The following is a 21,688-nucleotide window of genomic DNA, read 5'->3' on the forward strand; positions in this document are numbered from 1 at the left end:
TGGAGCCTTAGAACTGTTTGACACAAATAATAAGACGGTCTTAAAGTCTCCACTATCGAAGTACATGACATTTAAGATCAAGATCTGCTCGACAGAGATACAATGCTTGAAGACAGTTGTCAATAACAAGGATAGTTGGTTGTGGCATTTCAGGTTTGGACATTTGAATTTTAGGTCACTCAATCAACTGATTACTTAAGAGATGATAAATGGCATACCAAGTCTTGTGATGCTCGACAAGCTCTACGAAGGTTTCTTAGTAGGGAAGCAATCCAAAAACTATTTTGCTTCAAATATACCAATGAGATCCTCTTGCATACTAGAAGTAATACATTCAGATGTATGTGGCCAATTCGAGGATCATACATTGGTGGAAACAAGTATTTTGTTTCATTTATTGATGAGTATATTCGAAAGTTATGGATATATGTGATCAAGCGAAAGGACGGAGTATTTGAAATCTTTAAGAGATTCAAGAAGCTTATCGAATACCATAGTGAAAAGAAGATCAAGGTTTTGCGTACAGATGGAAGTGGTGAATACACATCCAAGACTTTTGAAGCATTTTGTGCAGAACATGGTGTTGATCATAAGGTCACTGCTCCTTATACTTCTCAACATAATGGAATAGCATAAAGAAGAAACAAGACCATATTGGACATGGCGAGATGCATGCTGAAGCAGAAGAATTTTCCAAAATCCTTTTGGGGTGAAACTGTTTCGACTGTTGTTTATATATTTAACAAGTGCCCTACCAAGAAGCTGAAAGAACAAAGTTCCTGAAGAAGTGTGGAATGGAAAACGATCATCAGTGAGTCATCTGAAGGTGTTTGGATCTATGTGTTACAAGCATGTTCCTGATGCAAGGAGAAAGAAGCTTGATGACAAGAGTGAATCTATGATTCTGGTAGGATATTATAAGACTAGAGCGTACATGTTGTTCAGTCCAATAAATGAGAAGATCGTAATGAGTCGAGATATTGTGATTGATGAAAATTATGCATGGGATTGGAATTCTGGTAAAGCAACTAACAAGCCATTGATGGCTTATGGCGTCGATAAAGAAACTAATGAGATCGAACTCAAAGGCGTTGTCGAGATTCCAGATATAGTCAAAATCGAAGCAAACAATCGAGAGGGTGTGACTGGTACAAGCCAAAGACCACAAAGAACTAGAATTCTTCTAGCAAGGCTTCAAGACTATGAAGTTGTTAGGGATGATGAAGTCATAACAAATGGAGAATTAGTTCATTTTGCTTTACTTGCAAGTGTTGAACCAATCAACTATAGAGAAGACTTAAAGAATAAACTATGGAAGTCAGCTATGGTCGAAGAGTTGCAAGCAATTGAAAGGAATAACACATGGTAGTTAGTCAAATTGCCAACACATATAAAAGTTATCGAAGTGAAGTGGGTGTTCAAGTTAAAACACAATGTTGATGGGTCTATAGCAAGACATAAAGCAAGATTGGTAGCTCGAGGATTTATTCAGAGAGAAGGACTCGACTATTATAAAGTAGATGCCCCAGTAGCAAGATTGGAAACTGTCAGATTGGTGGTAGCCTTGGCATGCAAACAAGGCTGGTCGACATTTCACTTAGATGTGAAATCAACATTTTTGAATGGTCCCTTAGACGAAGTTGTATATGTCATACAACCTCCTGGGTTTGTGATTCAGGAGGAAGAAAGGAAAGTATACAGACTGCACAAAACGCTCTATGGTCTTAAATAGGCCCCTAGGGCATGGAACAAGAAGATCGACTCTTACTTAGTCAAATTGAGATTTGTTATATGCAGGTGGGAGTATGGTGTCTATGTATAGGTCGAGGCACAAATTATAATAATAATTTGTTTGTATGTCGATGACTTACTTGTAACAGGAAATAACATGGAGAACTTGTCTAAGTTCAAAGAGCTGATGAAGAGAGAATTTGAACTGTCGGATCTGGGAAATTTGTCATATTTCCTAGGCATGGAATTTCAAAATACAAAGCAATGGATGATGTTGCATCAAAGAAAGTATGTTAAAGAAATACTCAAGAGATTCAGGATGGATGAGTCGGACACACCATCCTCTCCTGTCGAAACAAACTTGAAACTAGAAAAATATGGAAAAGAAGATAGAGTCGACGCAACTTTGTTCAAATAAATAGTCGTATCTCTGAGGTATGTATGCAACGGTCGACCTGATATAGGTTTCTCAGTCGGATTAGTGAGCAGATACATGAGTGAACCAAGAGTGTCACACATGAAGGCTGCAAGAAGAATCGTGAGATACCTACAAGGACCAATAAATTATGGAATTTTGTTTCCACGAGATTTTGAAAGCAAATAAGTTGTTGTTAATTCCTATTCAGATGTTGATTAGTGTGGAGATAAGGAAGATCAAGGAAGCACGACTAGATATTTCTTTCAAGTGTTTGGTGCACCAATCTCATGGTGCTCGAGAAAGCAACATGTGGTGGCATTGTCGTCATATGAAGCGGAATATATAGCTGGATCCTACGCAACTTGTCAAGCAAATTGGATTAGATATGCGTAGAAGAAATGAAGGTCAACATGAAGAAACCCCTGGTGCTACATATCGACAACAAGTCAACCATAAATCTTGCAAAGAATCTAGTTCTGCATGGGAGAAGTAAGCACATCGAAGCTAGATTTTACATCTTAAGGAAGAAGGTGAATCGAGGTGAACTTGAAGTGAGACATTGCTCTAGTGAAGCACAGTTGGCCGATATTTTCACCAAAGGCTTGAAGATCGACAGATTTCTAACATTGAAAAAGAAATTAGGAATAGTTTAGATCGACCAGCTTGTGTGTTTGACAACTTGGATTATAAGGGGGTATATTGTGAATATAATCCAAAGTTAGTTACTTGGTGAGGCCCAAACCCAAAAATTAGTTAGGGTTGGACATGTATATGAATAGATGTAGCTTGTAATTCATTTGTACACTATTCTATTCAATCAATAATAACAATTCTATTTTCTCTATTTTTCTCTCTCTCTCTCTCTCTCTCTTTTTCAACACAAACCCTTCTCTCACACAAGTGCCTCATGCACTAACAAAGATAACAAATGGGCATGTGGATATTATGTCATGAAGAATATATTTTATATTATTGATGCTTCTATTGTTGAAACATTCAACAAGGTAGTATAGTTTAAAATATTTTCGTATTGCATGTATTTATTGAAAAACATGTAAATTATTGTTTTAATATGTAGTTATTTAATTTATTATCCGTTCAACTTGTAGATATTCAAAAACACCTCATCATATGAAAAAGAGACAATTGATCACATTCAACAATTTTGTGCTCAATATTTTTTGCAAATGGTTAAAGAGGAAAATCTACAACAAGACCAAATGCAAATGGTTGAAGATCATAAGCACCAAGAAGACAAGAAATATTGCCAAAACAAAAGCGAAGGAAGAAAAATTATATATAGATAGCTTTTTTTCCATTAATATTTTGTAGATGTTATATAAAAAAAGTGATTGAATATTTTGTTGATGTTACATGAAGAAATATTATGACTTGTGATTGAATGTTTTGTTGCTGTTATATGAAGAAAAAAAATACTATGACTTCTTGGTACGAGATAATATGATTTTGCTGTATCACTTTTTAGTATTAGATAATATGATTTTGATGTAAGACTTATATATGATGATGTTAGAATATGTTTATTTTGGTTGTGCTTTTTGTTTACTGAATGAGTGTTATATAAGGTATTTGTTTACTGAATGTCCAACAGTATACAAAAATATTTGGTTGAATAAAATATAGTGTAAATGAAAATATATATTAAATAATTATCAAATATTTTACACCAGTGATAGCTAAAATAGGGTGTAATAATATACCATATTTGTACATCCTATTTAAAAAAAACAGGGTGTAATTTATTTACATTCATAGTAAACATTATTCATTTTATATCCGATTTTTATCAAATGGTGTGTAAACTCGTTTGATTTAAATGTATATGTATGTAACAATTTACACCAATTTTCTATAAAACAGGATGTAATATACCCTCTATTTACACCCATTTTAAAACGGATGTAAATTCGTCAAGATATTTCTCACCGTTAGAATTTACACCCTCTAATAACGAGTGTTAAATGTATAAAAAATTGGTGTAAATTTCTCTTTCTCGTTTGTTCCATTTCTTAATAATAGATATAAGAGATCTCAACTTAGCACATAAATAAACCTAGCACACCAACCACACCAATATTTTAATTATCAATTATCTGCAACTATCATCTAGAGTCCAAGCCTTTGAAAATTTGAATGGTTTAACTGAATCAAATCTACCTTTGTCACAATGGAGAAGAATAAATTAATGATCTAAATGATTTTTGATCAAAGTGGAGCAGTTGATTGTGTTCCAATTATCTAGTCAATTTTGATTACAAATGGCTCTGTCAAACATAACATAAGAGTTATAAGCATCGCCTTTTCTCTCGATGGTTCAAGAGTAATAGATACCATAAGTGTCAAGATGCATAATCTCATTTTGATTTGTCCAATTAAAAAACTCATCAATGAATGTTTTGTTTCGAAGATATCTACCAAATTTCTCATAAAAATCAATAACTACATTGAAATCGCCTATCATAACCAAAAATCAGAATTGACCTATTAAAAATCAGTAAATTCATTTCATAAATATCTTGAATCACATAAGAATAACTTGAATATATATCTACAATGAAGAATGTAATTTGATCCATTTAAAAAAAAATTACATGTTTTTTCAAACAACTCAACCCACGTTCTTCTTTAACAAACTAGCAAAAAAGATAAAAGAAAGTCCACCCAAATACAATTTTTTTACTCAAATAACTCTTTTTTTCAAATAAATACTTTAAAAAATATTTTCCATATATTTTCCAAAATAACCTATTTTCAAATAAAAAATATTTTAATTAAAAAGGAGACGTCAATCAAATTGACGATATTGTATAATACATAAAAGAAGACGTCAATCCAATTGGCGACAGTGTACAAACACGTAGGAGAGAGAATGTACTCTCACTCTAAAATGTTTGTACACTATCACCAATTAGATTGACGTCTTCTCTTATGTATTGTACAGTATCACCAATTAGATTTACGTCTTTTTTTTGTTTAAATGTGGATTACTTTGAAAAATGATAGAAAAATAAGATAGTTTGACTATTTATTTTAAAAAATATATTATTTTCTCAAATACAATGTGACTCATAGAAAGTAGTATTGTAGACGTGGCCAAAGTTTAATATTATTTTTATATCACCGTCCTTGACATTGTGCCTATAAATACCCTTCACATTGGTCACAAATAATGCAAGTCCTTCCAATTGTGTTGTCTAGAAACAAATATAATATGGCTGTTAACTACCTTTTGTTTGTGTTCTTTTTTGCTAGTCAGTTTATTGCTGGATTTAACACTGAGCTACCACCTTCTAATCATGAGCATACTATCACCATTCTGAGTATTGATGGTGGTGGTATTAGAGGAATTATTCCAGCAGTAATTCTTAACCACTTGGAAAAGGCTCTTCAGGTCAATAATATACATTCTAAGCAAAACGAAATAATGGAATATAACTTCATGAACTCTTGCTTATTATATTATCATCTTTTTCATGCTACTATATATTCATGCAACCACTATTTTGGTTGGAAGAAAAAATCACTCACTAATATATTTTAATGGAAATATTTTGACGTATGAATAGATCCTCCAAACTTATATATTAATTTTGCATGCAGGTTAAGGATAAAGAAGCATCACTTGCAAAATATTTTGATGTGATATCAGGAACTAGTACTGGAGGGCTTGTGACTGCTATGCTCGCTGCTCCTCATCCAGATGATCCTACTCGTCCTCTATTCACTGCTGAACAAGTTATCAACTTCTACCATCAATATGGTCCTTCAATATTCAACAAAACTAGGTATAACTCATCAAAATATATACATAATCAATCAACCTTTTACAATTCTATCTAAGAGGATTAATTCAAACTCAATATCATCAAGTTATAAGACTAAGAACTCTATATCACAAAAACGGTGAATAAATGGTTCGGAATCAGCACATTTTGATACCGTTTTGTCGCAGCCGTTTTCCTGAGAACTATACTATACACTTTAAATATAAGACATGGACTTTTCTTTGCTTTATACAGAAATCAATTTTAAGATGGTCCAATCCACGTTCCACTAGTTTGATTTACAGGGACCAATATATATTGAAGTGATTATAATTATTACATGCACTTTACCTATAGTCAAAAATATCAAATTATCGAGTCTTACAATATTATAACATTATATATATATACAGTGGTTGGGATGCTACATACCCTGGTACAAAGTATGATGGAAAGTTCTTACATAATTTAGCAAGTGAATTATTGAAAGATACAAAACTGAGTCAGACATTAACCAATGTTGTTATCCCAACTTTTGACATCAAGAAATTTCATCCTGTGACATTCTCAAGTTATAAGGTACTTAGCATATACTATAATCTTTTTTGTTAATTTATTGAATCATTTGATATTTAAATAACTGAGTTTGGTTATATGTTTATATGAAGTTGAACGAAGTTTCAAGCTTAGATGCAAAATTATCAGATATATGCATTGGAACTTCAGCTGCACCAACTTATCTACCTCCATATCACTTTGAAAATGATGGTGCTGAATTCAACTTGGTTGATGGAGGTGTGGCTGCATGTAATCCGGTAAAAAAAAATTTGTTGCTAAATAGTCTCTATAATTTACAAATCAGTCCTTGTATTTTCTGATTTTGCAAAGTGGTCCTTATATTTGATATGCAGGCTATGGCTGCTGTGAGTGAAGTGATGAAAGAGAAGGGATGGAGGCATACGAAGATCTTGCTGTTGTCTATAGGATGTGGAAGTAAAGAGTTGAAAGGTTTTGATGCTGATGTTGCAACTCATTTCTCAGCTGCATTTTGGGCATCATCTGGTCTTGCTGTTGGTGCTTATGATACTGCTGCTAAAGATATGACTGAATATTACCTTGTCAATGTCCTCCCAAAAATCCACTCTTCTCACAACTATCTTAGAATTCAGGTATAGTATTGATTAGTAGTGTTTATATATATACACACACGAAACGTTGCAATGAATCTTAATATATGTGCAGGAATATAAGTTGGATCCATCGATGGAAGCCATGGATAATGCTACAATAGCTAACATTGAAAATCTTGCAAAGGTAGGAGAGAGCCTTCTGAAAAAACCAGTTTTGAAAATGAATGTGAATACCTATGAGCCAGAGGAAAAAACAAACCATGGTACAAACGCTGAGGCTTTAGAGAAGTTGGCAGAGACTTTATACAAAATAAGGCAGTATCGTCAAAAGAAGAATATGATGGAGAAGTTTATGGGACGACCACTTCTTAAAAATATTCCAAACCCTTTTGCTACTACAAGCTAGGCATGAGGAGTGTAATGAAATAAATGCAAAGTTCATATGCTTGCATAATTAAGCTAGCAAGTTTATATATAAGCTTGTTTAATAAAAAATATGTGTGCATGAGCATGATGTAACTTAAGCATATCAATAAATAAATTGTGTATCTATGTTTCAATGTTCAACTGCCCCTCTCTAGATTTAAGTCATTTTATTGACCCTAAATAAATATTGGTGGGTCACTCCTAAGTGAGTCCACGGAAAGAATTATAAGAAAGAAATGACATTAAAAGAATTAGACTTGATTTCTTATTTTTATTACATCACAATGACATGACTACTCTCACGACATCATTTATTACATCATTTATTGAGGAAGAGATTAAAGATGTTGTTTGGATGTGTGATGACAACAAAAGCTCGGGGTTGGACAAATTCAAATATTATTTCATCAAGGGTTTATTGGGACACTGAGAAAGAAGATGTGATTTCTTTTGTTGAAGAATTCTCTCTTGGTGCTAAGCTACTCAAAACTATATTAGCATCATTTTTAGCTCTAATTCCGAAAAAGAATCATCTGAATGAATACATATCAATTTGTTTGATTGGTTATTTGTACAAGATAATTGATAAGTGCCAAAATATAATATTTGATCACATTAAATCTTGTCACTTAGTGACTCAGTTTACCGTTTTCTACCATTAAAACCCTAATTTGTGATAATGTTGTTGTCTTGGAATTTTTTTTGTTATTGCGCAGAAGTTTCACAATTAGACCAAGATTGAAACACAAAGCAAGAAAGAAAAGAATCTTCCAGTTCGTCAGGCGAGCCTCCAGTGAGACTCAGATGAAAGCTCGTCTAACAAGCCAACAACGAGGCCCAAACGTGGAGCAATAGAAACAAAAATACTCATTCCCGTCAGGCGAGCCTTAAGCGACCCATCTCGACAAACGAAGTTTCAACGAGCACCAGGCAACACAAGTCAAAGACTTTCCAGAATCAAAAAGCTTCATTCTCGCCTACGAGGCTGCAGCGAGGAAGTTTGTTAGGCGAGCTTTTTGCTTGCCAGGAAACACAAGGCGATTTGAGGTGATGATGTGGCAAATACTTCAAGGTAAAAAAAATGTTGTTCGTCAGGCGGGGCAACAACTCGCCAAGCGAGAGCAGCATGACATAACCACTATAATAAGAATCAGAAACATTCAGAAAAGAGAGCTTTTTGGAGGGGACTTGGTTGGAACTTGAGAGAACACATTTTTAGACAGAAAGAGAACAGAGAGAGGAAGATCAAGTTGAATACGCATCAACCATCGAGACATCACCATTGATGATGATTCATCTTATTTCTTCTCTTTTGTATCAAGCTACCATTATAATGAGTAGCTAAATCTTCTTTCTAGTTGGGATTTTATGTAGTTCATTGTAACAATATGTATTTATTATGATCATGACGTTATATATGAATTAGTTGTTTATTAATATAATATTGATGTTATCCTCATTTAATTGTTTAGCTTATAAATACGAACCGTTATTGAGAAATACTCTCTGAATCTCGATCCATGATAATCATATGTTAGATGCTAAACTCTATACATAGATTTCAGTTTAACATTCACCATAATATCGAATCTTAATGCTACCGTATTGTTTAATATGTTAAGAGATCGTCGATTAAACAATACGGTTGAACTCTCGTCAGAGTTTAGACATAAACATTGTCGGCGAGCGATACGTGATAATATTGATCAAACAAATAATATATATATATATATATATATATATATATATATATATATAACTGATCAGAAGGAATGTGTGTATTCAATGGATGAGCCCATATCCCAGGAAGCTATCATATCTCTAATATTTTACTCAATCACCGTCTTTAATTTTATTTCACTATTTACAATCAAACAACTTCATCAATCCTTACTTAAATTGTACTAACTGTTGAACAACACAAATATCGCACCAGTCCCTAGGGATACAATAAACAAATACTTACTTTTGATGTTGAATACTTGTTGGATTTGTAATTTTTGTTTATGCAAGGTAAGACTCCAAAAGATGCATTTCTTTTTGATCAAGAATTTGAAAGAACACTTTGGAAAAACAACAAGAACAAAAAAAGAAAGCAACTAGATAAGCAGAAGAATCAACAGGAAGAATCTTCTACTTCAACTTCTTAAATACCTCCCATCCAAGAAAAAGTCATGGATGAGCACGACGACCATATGGGCAATGTTATCAACAATAATAACAACAATGGTCATGGTGTGAACAACAATAACAACAACCATACCAGACTTAGAAGCATGTCGTGTCATCACATCCCACGAAGATTGACTCACATGGCCAGAACTCCTACAAATTCCAAACAAGCATAGATGAAGACGGGATTGCTTCAGATTATTTATGTGAATCCTTTTGTCCGTTTGGATCATAAGGATCCCTACACTCATCTCACCAAATCCTATGAATTAGCCGGTACACTTGGAGCTTCGTAAACAAAACAATAAGTCGCGTTTATGAGATTATTTCCTCATTCTTTGATTGGTAAAGCTAAAGACTGGTATCTAGACCAACCGCTGTAAATCATGACCAACTAGAATATTTTGAAGGAAAATTTTCTTAACAGGTTTTTTCCACACAATCGGTTCATGGATGCAAAGACTGCGATTATCGTATTTTCTCAAGGCTCAACATAAATGTTTTGTGAAGCGCAGGAGAATTACAATTCTATGCTAAGAAAATGTGTGCATCATGGTTTCAATGACATTACACAAATTCGCATATTCCACAATGGCCTTCAGTCGCAACCCAAACTTCTGTTAGACGCAGCAACAAGTGGTTCCTTAATGTATAAAAGTACAAAAGAAATAACATTTATCATTGACCAAATGACACTCAACGATCACCAAGTTCAATGTAACAAAGGTTCATCACAAAGGAAACATGGAATCCTTGAATTGGGAACGAATGATGCAATTCTGGATCAAAATAAGTTGCTTATTCAAACCGTGGAAGAACTTACCAAACAAATTTCAAAACTTCCACAACAATTCAAGCAGTTGTAGAAGACACCTAGTAAACCACAACAAATCACTTTTTGTGAACTTTGCACAGGTGATCATCCTACTGGTTTTTGTCCTCCGACCAACGAAAAAGTTAACTATATGGAAAACCGAGAAAGGCAAGCACCGTATCAAGGTTATTAACATAGAAACAACACAAACTACGGTCTAGGGTGGAAACAAGATGCAAGACCATCAAATAGGCAGAACCCATATTAGAATTTTAATCAAAATCCTCCACGACCAGATATAACCTCAAAGTTGGAAGACACCTTGAATCAGTTTATGCAAATGTCTATTGCAAATAAAAAAAAACACAGATGCATCGATAAAAAAAATCTGGAAACACAATTAGGATAAATTGTAAAACAACTGATTGATCAGCAAAAAGGAACATTCACTGCCAACACCCAAACCAGTCCAAGGGAGCATTGTCAAGCAATTATAATTCATAACGGTAGAGTGATTAAAACAGGAGTCGATGATAATCTAGAAAAAGAAAGGGTTGTGGTTGAACAACAATAGGGAGTATTAACAGAAAATGAGGAGGACGTAGAAGAACAAAAGAATAAAGAAAGATTAGTTGAAAATGAAAAAGAAGAGAATGAAAAAAAATGATTGGCGAGTGGAAACAAAAAAGTTAGAGAAAGAGAAAAGAAAATATGAAGAGTCTTCCGGTGTAACATCTGCCCTATCCTCATGCTTCTAAAAAGAAAGACAAGGAATGACAATATGTTAGGTTTCTGGATATTTTCAAACGATGCAATGTGTTGGAATTTTCACTAGTAAGAGGGTGAAAAAGTAAGATTAGTCTGAAACGATCGTTATGATATGGATCATCGTGATATGATAAATATGAATTTACAATTACTGAAATCATTTTATAATATAGAAAAACACGAAACATAAATTTACAAATAAGACACATAAATATGAATGAAAGAATAATCTAAACTAGTAATGAAACAAAACAAAAATACCCTCATTGAATGGTACCCATGATGATCTTGTTTCTAAAAATTCTAATAAGATCTTAACATACTGATTATTCTCCTTCTATATCATCAATATTGATATAATAAGTCATTTGGTTATTTCCATAGGCAAAAAAATCTTAGGCAAAGTTTGATAATATCCAAATCAGATCATTACACATTATTTGATAATCTTTTCTTGCCTCTTGTTTCTCCCTTCTCTCTTAATTGCATGTTTCAAGTACTTAGCACCTATCATGAGAGGAGACAAATGTTAATTAAATTTGAGTTTGTTACAAAACATATTATTTTGAACATTTTTATCAACTAAAACATTTTACTTGATCTCTACTTAAGCAAAAGTCAAATTGAAAATTTCATGACTCACTATGCCAAATAAGGGAAAAGAGGGCGCTTATTTTGGCCTATAACAGCGCTTTTAAGCGCCCTCTAAAGTGGCGCTGGCATAGGTAAAGACAACGCTTTGTTTTCCTGGAGAAAGCGTTGTCTAAAGTGGCCCTTTAAGGGCCACATTATAGTGCGCTTTCAGAAAAAAGCGCCCTCTGGAGTGGTCCATAAAGGGCCACCTTAGAGGGCGCTTTCTGGACAAAGCGCCCTCTAAAGTTGTCAATGTAAAGTGTTTAGAGGGCGCTTTCTGGACAAAGCGCCCTCTAAAGTTGTCAATATAAAGTGTTTAGAGGGCGCTTCCTACAGAAAGCGCCCTCTAAAGTGTTAGTTATTTTAAAAAAATTTGTTTGAAAAACAGTGGATATTTAATTGGGAACCTGTTCGCATGCTGCAAAAGTGTAAAATTCATATTGATTTCATCCTTTAATCCAATGTTATACACCATTAATCCATTGATATATACAACATGAATCCATTTATATACAACATTAATCCTCCATATATACAACATTAATATATGATTCTTTGATCAACAATATACAACAACATATTCATGATTTAGTAAAAGTACAACAACAATATACAACATATATACAACAACAGCATACAACAACAACATTCCATACATATATGTACAACAATATACAACCTAGCTATATGATTCTTTGATCAACAATGAATTGACACAATTCATCCTTCATTTCATCCAAATGAGCTCTTGAGTAAGATTTGTATTCCTCAAAGTACTACAATTAAGAGAATAAAACATATTCATGATTTAGTAACAAATTAGATGAAATATCCGATAATATTAAAATAAATCCTAAGTTATTATTCCATACCATTTTTGGGATGTCTATACGATTCAACGCAATGATATCTCTCATAAATCTCAATACAAAAAATCCGCAATCGACCGAATTGTTTTGCTGAGGACACTACACAGAAAAACAAACAATATATATATATAGTTAATTTCTTACAAACACTATTATAAGCAAAAAAACAAACACTATTATAAGCAAAAATAAGATACTTAATATATACCTGAACTCTGACCCAGGTAATGTCCTTCCTATTACGATAATTCTTTTTCGATCTAAATTTTAGTATTGCCCTAACAAAATAAAAACGTATATTGAGATCAATCTGACAGACATAATTAAATATACAAATACACACGAATATTTAGGGGAATTTCACTTACGCGTCAACCGTCTTCTTCATACTCGGATATTTACTCCAATCACCCGATAACGAATCGAGATAATACACCATTAGTCTCGAAAGATCCATAGCAACCAACACCCAGTGACCACTGTAAAATAAAACAAAAATTTAGATGCATGAAAATTTTCTACGTAAAAGATATACATAGATTAGAATGAAATTATTAGAAAGAAAATCTAACCCGTTGCCAGAATTAAACGGTAAAAAATACAAACTGGGTGTAGTATTATCGCCGGCCGCCATGAATCTATCGACTAGTTCATTCTTTACGGATGTTGGATTTTTCGTTATAAACGTTGTGTTGATACGGGAAGCAGCAATAAAATTGAATCGGTTACACAATTCAGTTCCCCGCATCAATGTTACATACATATACCTTAAATAGAAACATAATAAACATTAGACTACTCATTGAAATGTGTAAATAAATTGTTCAACTAAGTAAATAATAGATTGATCGGAGTACCATATGTATGTATGAATGATAGCGATGCCCAATTCTTCGTGTTCAAAAAGTTGTTGCATGTCCTCCTTTGCAATTATTTTGGAATGAGCAATTCCGAAAACACCTTCATCAAAATCTACACTACGGATGGCGCCGTGCATAATATCGGACTCTTCCACCATTTTCTCAAGACGCATCATAATTTGAGATTTTGTCCCGGACGTCGTTGGAATATCGTTACCAGCTTTTTTCAACTTTCGACCGGGAACCTAAAAATTCATATAAATTAAATCATGACTTTTTGTGATGCAACAAAATCGTTGCGTATATAATTCAATGGGTATATATATTTGTACCTCTTTTTGAGATGCAACCGACTCGATGCGTCTTGAAATCCCTTTACCAGCTTTATGTGTGGGTCTTGTAGGAGTCTAACATTACCATGTAATAAGGATTGATTAAATATCATAATTGTAGCTGAATTGAAATGTGAATACTAAATATTCATAATCATTTAGAACATATATACCTCGGCATCTGGGAAAATTAGATCTGACGGCCATCCAACAAAGGATCCGACTGCATCTCGCATCAACGTTGTCTCTGAAACAACGTCAGGTAATGGTAGAAGCGCGTCGGTATCTAATACAAGGTCAACCGAAACTTTCATATATCTCACCGGGAGGGGATTATGGTGAAGTAATTCACCCGAAGTGTTGTGCACTTTTCCCTTGCCAACCATGCGATAAGTTGGTGACGATAGATACAGCTGACAAGGTGTAATGCCCTAAACCAATAATAAATGTTATTGTTAACGTGTATATGTGTCAAGTAAAAAAGTGTTATTTTAATTTCATAATAACATATATAATTACCTCGGGAAATTTCGGTTGACAATTGATACTAGCTCGGTCACTAGTATCTTTTGCCTCGGAACCGCACCTTTCCTCTCTATACCTTGCATTCTCCTTTTGCAGTTCGAGTACTTGTGCCCTTAACTCCGCCAAGGTCTCCATCACCTCTTTGTTGGTAGGATTTTTTGTTTTTGGTTTTTTATAAAATGACGACGGAGTCACACCAAAACCCTTACCCCTCACACGACCGGAATACTCAGGAACATTTAGTACTCGACTAAGTACGCTCCTGCAATCCTGGACCTCGGTTGAAGGTAAGGTTTGGGATAAAGTCTCCTGAAATATTATTAGAGGAGATTAAAAATGAATTATATGTCTAACAAAATTTTCTATATAATTAAAGAAATAATGTTTCATATACTTACACATTCGTCATAAACATTTTGAACCGCTTCAACGACAGCCCCATCCTTCCCAACCCGAGCAGCCTTCCACAATACGTGCTCCGGAAGAGATGTTGCGTCACTTTTCTCCTCGGCTAGCTACAAATTGAATCAGATTATAAGATCATCAATTATAACATATTGTGACAATGTATAAGCTCATAGCATTTGAATATACTCACAATTCTTTGTTGTAACCGTGCATATCCCGTACACCCTTTTTTGTACGGATACGCGGGTTTTGATGCCCTTTTCCGATTTTTGTCGCTTACTTCCTAGATAAAAAAGTTTAAGGCATATTAGAACCAAGTAACTTAACAATTGTATAATACCATAATTAATAGACATTACATGGAATTTTTCGTTTCTTCGTTTGGCGACAAAGTTATCCCATTCTTCGGCTGAAATAATCTCCGTATACTTCATTGGCCGTTCTGCTTCAACAAAGTTTCCTTCCTCATCCTTGAGAAATTTGTTGGACAAAAAGGATCGAAATCCTCGGAGTCTTTTTCCGGCCAATTGAATACAATATTTTTGCCGGCTTTCATCGATGTGAAAGGATCTCTAAAAAACATACAAATGGAGTGTGTTATTATAAGTAATATTATAACAATATATGGTCAACAAATAGTCAACAAAAAAAACATATAATAATATATGGTAAGTACCTGTATCTCGGACCATATTTTTTCTTTGCCAACCTTCAATTTCGGACTTCTCCAATTATCACATGTAATCGGAATATGTTGTCGAATAAGGGAACCAATGTAACTTGCCAACATTGAACCGTTAGGCTCAATTAGTTGGTCTTCAGCACTCCAATGTACTTCGAATTTTTCACCCTTGTCTCTTGCACGAATGATTGACTTCATAACAGTCAATCCTCGTTTGATTTCTTTTTCAACATTGTTACGTGATCCACTCGCGTCATAGGTATCGTCTTGGTTAGCCATTTTATCTGTAATATAGAAATGATTCAATAAGACCCAAGTAAGACAATGACCATATTCGTGAAGCTACACAAAAAACACATTCATATACCTTCCATTTCTCTCATGTTACAACAATCTAAACTCTCTCTTTTTTTCATCATTATTGAATACAAACTCACACACACCTACTGCATACAAAAGACCAATGCAAACTTATGGTGTTTGGAACATGAACAAACTTGCATCCATAATCATCAAACTTCCAAGCACAAGCTCAAACACACTCCAAATGACATCAGTTTTCAATCAGAAATAAAAAACCTTACAACAAGGTGTTCATGAACACCATATAGTGCTCGTTTGCCCTAAACAACATTAATCAACATAATGCACAAAATGTAAATTTCAGTTTAGAAAATGCCCTAATCAAACACCTGAAGAAAGTGAACGGTAACGATGGAGAAGAGAAATACCTTCAAGGTGACGGTAACGATGGAGAAGAAAGTGAACAACGACGGTGGACGCAGATAACTCAGTGAACGTGAACGCAGCAGCAGAAAAAGGCGACGGCGACGACGACGGTGAGGGAGGGAGAACGAACGGAGGACGAGAGTAATCGCAGTAGAGAGTAATCGCAGTAGAGAGAAAACTCAGTTACGTAAACGAAATAGCATATAGAGAGGGAAAATAAAGAGACATGCAGTATATATGTTATAATTTTAATGTTTAATAAAGGGGACCTTAGAGGGCGCTTGTGTAAAAAAAGCGCCCTCTAAAGGGGGCCTAAGAGGGCGCTTCTAAAAGCGCTCTCTAAGGCTTTCCAAAAGCGCTTTATAAACTGGAAATGTACATGGACTTAGAGAGCGCTTTTTTAAAAGCGCCCTCTAAGGGTACCCTTAGAGGGCGCTTTCATAAACGCGCCCTCTATTGGTGTCCCTCCATTTCCTCATTATTTTTTCGCTTCACTTTAGAGGGCGCTTTGTTACACAAGCGCCCTCTAAAGTGCGCTGTCTATTCCTCCTTATTTTTCTCTTCACTTTAGAGTGCGCTTCTTTAAAAAAGCGCTCTCTAAGGCTTTCCAAAAGCGCTTTATAAACTGGAAATGTACATGGACTTAGAGAGCGCTTTTTTAAAAGCGCCCTCTAAGGGTACCCTTAGAGGGCGCTTTCATAAACACGCCCTCTATTGGTGTCCCTCCATTTCCTCATTATTTTTTTGCTTCACTTTAGAGGGCGCTTTGTTACAAATGCGCCCTCTAAAGTGCGTTGTCTATTCCTCCTTATTTTTCTCTTCACTTTAGAGTGCGCTTCTTTAAGAAAGCGCCCTCTAAGGTGCGCTGTCTATTCTAGTTTTTGGCGTAGTGACTTCAAAATCTTCATCAACTTTTAACTACAAGCTCAACTTATAGTTCTTTCTACTACACCTTAAATTCATATAACATAGTCAACATGATAAGTAGTCATCAATTGAAAAGGAAATACACAAGAAATAAAAAATGAAAAACAAAAATAAATAATCAAAAGTACCCAAATTCAAGATAAAAGAAATATCACAATAAATTTGTGGATGAAAATAATATACACAAATCAATTATTTAATGAAATATATAATTTTCAAAATTCAAATAGAATATATGTAATTTAACCTACTAAATAAAGCATAAATGGGCAACTGCAGATTGAAAATAAAAAATAAAAAATCCATGATTCTTTCTCATAACTTAAAAATGCAATAATACACATTCGTTTTTATAAAAAAAATAGTTAATTTCAATCCTATTCAGTGAAGGAAATATGATAGACATATAAGTCTCAAATCTTCGATAATAGAAAGTCAATAATTAAATTAAGACAATAAACCTGAAAGGTATTAATATTAAATAAAATTATAAAAAACAAACAAAAATAAATGTTTAAATCTACGATACTTTAGATACGTTGTTGACTCCATATTCAAAATCTCATCCACAATCTTTTATAGATCTAAAAAAAATGAAAAACAAACAAAATCAGGAGCTTTAATATATGAAACATCAAATCAATTTTAAAATTAAAAAAAAAACACAATCAAATGATTTCAGCCGTTTCGGTGATGAAACAAAGAAGTTGAGCGATTTTCTATAGTATATGAGAAGAAGATTTGGATACGGATTGTTGATAACAGAAGAAGATAACAAATAATAAATCAAAAATTTAGAAAAAATGAAGAATTTGAAATGTTTGTGGTTGGGGTAAATGGTTGTTGAACAAATTTTCAATCAGTGAAAAAAAATAGGGATGAGACTGATGGGGAGGGTAATAGAGTTGTATGAGGCAGAAGTGTATAGGAAGACTGTATGATCATTTAATAGACATAGGTTTGGACGATTGACAAAACAAATTAATTATCAAAGATGTTATATAAAAAACCATAAAAGTAATTATCAATTGAAAAAGGATGATACAAGTCTCTTGATGTTGAACAAAGAGGTAAGAAGAGGTTCAATTACAACTTGTTCACATATTCAATTAGCAAATGAAATGATTGGACAATAAATCTCCTTCATAACCGTAAATGTATCAAAACCAGCCAGGGGCATAGAAGACTTTTTCTTAGAACATTCTTTTTCATATATCATAGATAACATAGACAATGCAAAGTAAATAATTACAACTGTTTCCACCTTCTAACGAGTCTTTTTGACGCTGCCATCTTTCTTTTTTCAATCCAATGGTTGATTGGCTAACAAAGACAAGTCAAAGCAAATGGAGACGAGACATTTAGCGCTTGTCAAAGATACTTCATTCAAGTTAAGCATGTATACATTATTTTCCCTCCAACCCTTAAGCACATCATTCTTATTATCATTATGTTCAATTATGCAACAATCTTTTGAAAATGATACTTTATATCCTTTGTCACATAATTGGCTAATACTAATGGGATTGTGCTTAAGGCCTTTAACTAAAAGGACGTCAGAGATAGTAGTAGAAAAGAGATTACCTAAACTACCTTTTCCGAGTATAGCTTCATTATTATTATCACCGTAGGTTACAAACCCTTTCTTCTTATCCATAAAGTCAAAGAATAAGGAAATGTCATCCGTCATGTGTCTTGAGCATCCACTATCGAGAACCCATGTTCTCTCCGTATCCTCAAGACATTCCACCTATAAACTTAAACAAGGGAAAGAGGTACCCAATTTTCATTGGGTCCTAGTGTGTGAGTGAAACTTTGGTTGCATTTGGGCAACCATTGAAAAATGCCTTTAGGAACCAAAAATCTCCTAAATCGGCATTTAGCAATAGTATGTCCCCTTTTGCAACAATATAGACAATTTAAGTTCGGATGAGAGTTGCTTTTGCTAACTTGATCTTTACCACATAAGTGTACTTTTGATAAGGATTATTCATGTTACTTCTAAAATGTGATTGATCAATAGCAAAGGTAACTTTAGGTTGTAAAGCCTTGTTTAACTTAGCTTGAAGAGTTCTAGCCTCTCTTTTCCAAATGTGACAGGTTTTACATCCATACCATCTAAACCAAAATCCCTTATCGTCTTCAGTTTTGCCTTTAGTAGCCTCTATCATAAATTTCTTAAGAGCTTCTAATTCCTTTTCGGAATTAGAAATCTTCTTTTCTAAATAACTGGAATTTTTTCTTATTTGAGGCTAAACGTTTAAAAGCTTCCTTGGCCTCATTGTGTAGAGTACTAAAGACATTTTGAATCAAAATAAGACATTTTATCAGCATGATCATATTTAGAATGACTTACATTCTTTTTCTTCTTCTGATGAGCTGTAAGACAAAGATTGGCATTTTCTTCTTCATCACTTGAGTTATCATCGCTTGAGGACTCACTATCGCTCTTCCATGCAATGTATGCTCTTCTAGATTTGCTAGATTTGTTGTGACATTTGTCTTTTCCTTTGTCTTTCTTCAATAAGGGACAATCCAGCTTATAGTGTCTGGTCTTTCCACAATTAAAGCATGATCCTTTTGACTTAGTTGTCTTACCTTCCTCTCGATTAGGGAATTTTGATTGTCTTCTATAGTTGATAAGATTTTCATCCGAATGTTGAATTTCATTCTTTCTAAGGTATTGGTTATACCTCCTCACGAACAGCCCCATGTCTTCATTCGAATCTTTATCATCATCACTTGATTCACTCTCACACGTATCTTTGGTAGATGACTTAGATCTTGAAGCCTTTAAAGCGATAAACTTCCTTTAGGTGTCCTTACCTTTCTCCTTCTTTTCCTTCTTTTGACTCTTCTAATGTTTCTCAAGGTTCATGAGCTCTTGCTCATGCTCTTGAAGCTTGCCAGACAATGTTGTCATGTCTAATGTTCTTAGATCATTGGCTTCCTTAATCGCGGTGACCTTTGGTAGCCAATCTCTATTAAGACATCTTAAGATTTTGTTAGTAGCAACATCATTAGGGGCAGTTCTATCAAGAGCATTTAACCGATTGATTAGATGAGAAAATCACTTTTGCATATTGGCAATGGTTTCACCATCCTCCATATGAGAAAGGTCAAATTCTTGAGTTAAAGTGTTGATTCTAGCTAGTTTGACATCATTGGTTCCCTCATGGGTAATTTGTAATGAGTCCCACATAGCTTTAACACTGGTACAATGGGAAACCCTATAATACTCATCAACACCTAAGACGGCGATGGGCATATTTCTGGCTTTCCAATCATAGCTATACTTTTTCTCATCTTCTTCATTCCATTGTGCTTCAGGTTTAGGTATAACAACACCATCCGCATTGGTCATGGTTATTCCTATAGGACCATCTTGGATGACTTTCCATACCTTCATGTCAATAGAGTTGATATGGATACGCATACAATCTTTCCAACAATTGTAGTTTTCACCATTAAAAATAGGTGCCCTATTGTACGCCCCTTTAGGATCGTTATTCATTTTCTAAAAAGTTATATGCGAAGCACTAGATGAACCGTCGCTCGTGATACCACTTGTTAGACGATAGTACCGATCTAGAAGGAGGGTGGAATATATCAATTTTTAAAATTTAGCGCTTTTTAAAAATGTTTTCAACGGTTGTGTAAGCACCCTAGATTATAATCGTTTAAACGATCTGTTAATGGAAAGATCAGATATGCGTGAAACCGAATGGAATAACTAAGATAGAGATAATCAACCACTATCTAAATCAATCGATTAACCACTACAATCCTTGATATCGTTACCTCTAATAATGCTTTAACACAATAAGAGAGCAAGTAAAATATTACTAGATTTGTGTGAGATTAATTTTATCAAACACTTGGTGAGCACTCCACACCAAGTGTCAATTTCACTCAAATTGAATGTGCAGAATTTTATTCAGTTGCAATCAAAGTGATTGCACCAATCTATCGAACAGTTACTATGCATAACATTCAAGCGATATTGATTTTACTATTAATTTCATACAAAACATCAAAGAATAATCTAAACTAGTAATAATAAAAAAAACTCATTGAATGGTAACCATGAAGATCTTGTATCTAAAAATTCTAATAAAAATCTTAACATACTAATTATTCTCCTTCTATATCATCAATATTGATATAATAGGTCATTTGGTTATTTCCATAGGCAAAAAAAATCTTAGGCAAAGTTTGATAATGTCCAAATCAAATCATTACACATTATTTGATAATCTTTTCCTGCCTCTTGTTTCTCTCTTCTCTCTTAATTGCATGTTTCAATTACTTAATGAGAGGAGATACATGTTAATCAAATTTGAGTTTATTACAAAAACATATTATTTTGAACATTTTTATCAACTCAAACATGTTACTTGATCTCTACTTAAGCAAAAGTTAAATTGAAAATTTCATGACTTCAAAATCTTCATCAACTTTTAAGTACAAGTTCAACTT

At 33.9% G+C, this 21,688-nt stretch overlaps 1 protein-coding gene across 1 annotated transcript; it reads left to right on the top strand.

Moving 5' to 3' along the window:
• Positions 1 to 5,338: 5,338 nt before the first annotated feature.
• LOC127076714 (patatin-like protein 2) lies at positions 5,339 to 7,631 on the top strand. Its single transcript, XM_051018459.1, has 6 exons — positions 5,339 to 5,561; positions 5,771 to 5,955; positions 6,348 to 6,513; positions 6,603 to 6,749; positions 6,846 to 7,103; positions 7,177 to 7,631. The coding sequence occupies exons 1-6, from the start codon at positions 5,340 to 5,342 to the stop codon at positions 7,468 to 7,470; spliced, it is 1,272 nt and encodes a 423-aa protein (XP_050874416.1). The 5' UTR covers position 5,339; the 3' UTR covers positions 7,471 to 7,631.
• Positions 7,632 to 21,688: the final 14,057 nt, after the last annotated feature.

Source organism: Lathyrus oleraceus, chromosome 4 (genome assembly GCF_024323335.1).
Source record: "Lathyrus oleraceus cultivar Zhongwan6 chromosome 4, CAAS_Psat_ZW6_1.0, whole genome shotgun sequence".
Taxonomy (NCBI): Eukaryota; Viridiplantae; Streptophyta; class Magnoliopsida; order Fabales; family Fabaceae; genus Lathyrus; species Lathyrus oleraceus.

What these genes read in the sequence shown, in the direction of transcription:
- LOC127076714 (XM_051018459.1), top strand. Translation starts at nt 5,340, where the DNA reads ATGCAAGTCCTTCCAATTGTGTTGTCTAGAAACAAATATAATATGGCT. An exon ending in TCAATATTCAACAAAACTAG is followed by an intron (nt 5,956 to 6,347) that starts GTATAACTCATC and finishes ATATATATACAG; the next exon opens with TGGTTGGGATGCTACATACC. An exon ending in GTGTGGCTGCATGTAATCCG is followed by an intron (nt 6,750 to 6,845) that starts GTAAAAAAAAAT and finishes TTTGATATGCAG; the next exon opens with GCTATGGCTGCTGTGAGTGA.